General features: G+C 38.1%; 1 protein-coding gene across 1 annotated transcript in view; it reads right to left on the bottom strand.

The window, feature by feature from the left end:
• Window positions 1-253: 253 nt before the first annotated feature.
• Window positions 254-2173, bottom strand: part of LOC140172807 (uncharacterized) — a 20022-nt gene continuing 18102 nt past the window's right edge. The window contains exons 4-5 of the mRNA XM_072195934.1: window positions 1491-1705; window positions 254-727 (exon numbers count right to left, since the gene is read on the bottom strand). Of these exons, the coding sequence (XP_072052035.1) occupies window positions 719-727; window positions 1491-1705 (224 nt within the window). The 3' untranslated portion in view covers window positions 254-718. The remainder of the gene's footprint in view (window positions 728-1490; window positions 1706-2173) is intronic.

The following is a 2173-nucleotide window of genomic DNA, read 5'->3' as shown; positions in this document are numbered from 1 at the left end:
CACCGTTTGATTTTTACCACGTCGACAGAGAAACAAATTTGGATTCATCGTACGAGCATATACAGCAATACAACGAGCATGAAGAAGATAGAAATAACTAAGATGCAGTGAAGCAGAAAATTACGTATTGTGACTGAATGGAGATATACAGGTGCAACTTGACAAAAGAGTGAGTACTGGCGCAAATAACCTCAGTAGTTGAAAGCGCCATACAAATCAACCCAAAAAAAAAAAAAAAAAAAAAAAATCACTTCTGAGATAATTTTCGAAAGTACGTGTCACCATGCTATCAAATACACTTGATGGCTATTCAACTCCACGGTGATGAATCGTAGCAATGATCGTAGTGTTGCTCTCTTAGTGCGAAATGGGCAAGAGATGATACATATCGCCTTTTCCCGGGCCAATTAACGTCCAATAATTGCAGCAATCCATTGCATCAATATTGGCCCAATACTAAAATCACATTGTTAAAATATTGGCAGCCGACTGTTTGCCAATAAGAAATAGATACAGGTCCAATGTTGGTTCAATGTCTGTGACAAGGTTTGGACCAATCTCCGGCCCATGAGCAAATAATATTGGTGTGATATCAGCAACCAACGTTGGGCCATTATGGAACATACATTGGGCCACCATTGGACCAATATCTGGGTTGATGTCTCCATATCTATATGAATTATTCCAAAAGCATAGTGATTTACTGCATCGGGCAATGTTACATGTTCTGTAGAAAAAAATGTAGAACAGAAAATGGATTAAGAAATGAACGGGTTAGATTCATACGACTGATAAAACTTACTCGTTCAAATATGAAACTTTAAAGAAAACAATACAGCAAAACAAATTGAGAAAACAATAGAATGGTAGAAACAAGTGAGTTTGTTTCCCATTTTAACCATGAGTTCGAGAAAGAGGGGGAATACGAGGAATAGTGAGAGAGAAGGAAAATGTAAGAGATGCAAAAAATGTAACTATGAAAATGAATAATATATAGGTATTGGTCTATGTGGCATGTAAGGATCCTTAAAGGTTCAGTTTTACGAGCGTGCTTTCCACTATCATGATTGTTGAGCGTTATGATATGCAACTATTCACTATGAATGGGCTGTAATTGTCAATAGCAGACATTGCTGGGTCCCATCCCACCTGAAAAGTGAAATTATGCAGCCTTGGTGGGGTTTTAAACTGCATTTCATCACCCATATTATACGCAGACAAAAGAATGATGAAGAAAATACAATATAAGATAAAATTTAAACGGCTTTTATTCACCCAATTGGGTAGTCACAACACCAGAGAGTTTGGTGTAGATGTGACCTAGTAATGGCCAAATGAATTCTGACCACCACTTGGCTCGTTGGATAATCTATAACATTGTGAAGCTTATTTTGAGGAAGGTTGTTTGTTATATCTCAAAAAGTGAAAATGCCGGCATTACAGCCACTTTGTGGTGGACGTATAACAATGCCGTGTCAAAGCAATCTTACCAATAATGAAGGGAATGCTGGAGATATTCCATTGCCGGCAAAACCTATGGGGCTCGCTAAAGAAAGCCCGTCATTCAAATTTGCTGGCTCAAGTTTCTGAGTTGTCAATCGGATGTTGTACACGCACTGGCATATCAGAATAACAGCCAACAGAAATATGACCAATGCCAGGCCCAAGCCTATGGCAGCTCCTTTAGACAGACCACCGGTGGTACCTTCAAAATTAATAAACAGAGTAAAGTAACAAATAAGAACATCACATTCTACACGAATGACAAGCAGCGAATGTTTGTCACATTTTGTTTCAAGCATCATTTTATAATTTATAGCACAAATTTATTGGACAATGGCTTCTTAGAAGAGCATACCTCTATGTTTGAAAAACGCAATGCGCAAGTTTTATGAATAACAAAACGCGCTCCATTTTAATTCGTGTGCGCTTTTGTGAAAAGGGTGTTTACATCCAGTACATCGGCATTTTCATATAAGTATGTGGCGAGAGAGTCATTGCAATCAGCTCAGTTTACATTCAGTTTTAGGCTTTCAGTAAGAAAAGCGTGCTTCAAACATGGGGTTATGTTATGCAAAAGTTAATTAACAAAATCTTGTCCACAAAAATGTCCTGTACATCAATGCTTAAGAAACATACGGCGCCATCTTAATGGCCTATCTTAAGGGGTGGG

This window comes from Amphiura filiformis, chromosome 2 (assembly GCF_039555335.1).
Source record: "Amphiura filiformis chromosome 2, Afil_fr2py, whole genome shotgun sequence".
In the NCBI taxonomy this organism is placed as follows: Eukaryota; Metazoa; Echinodermata; class Ophiuroidea; order Amphilepidida; family Amphiuridae; genus Amphiura; species Amphiura filiformis.
This window is presented reverse-complemented; position numbering and strand designations above follow the sequence as displayed.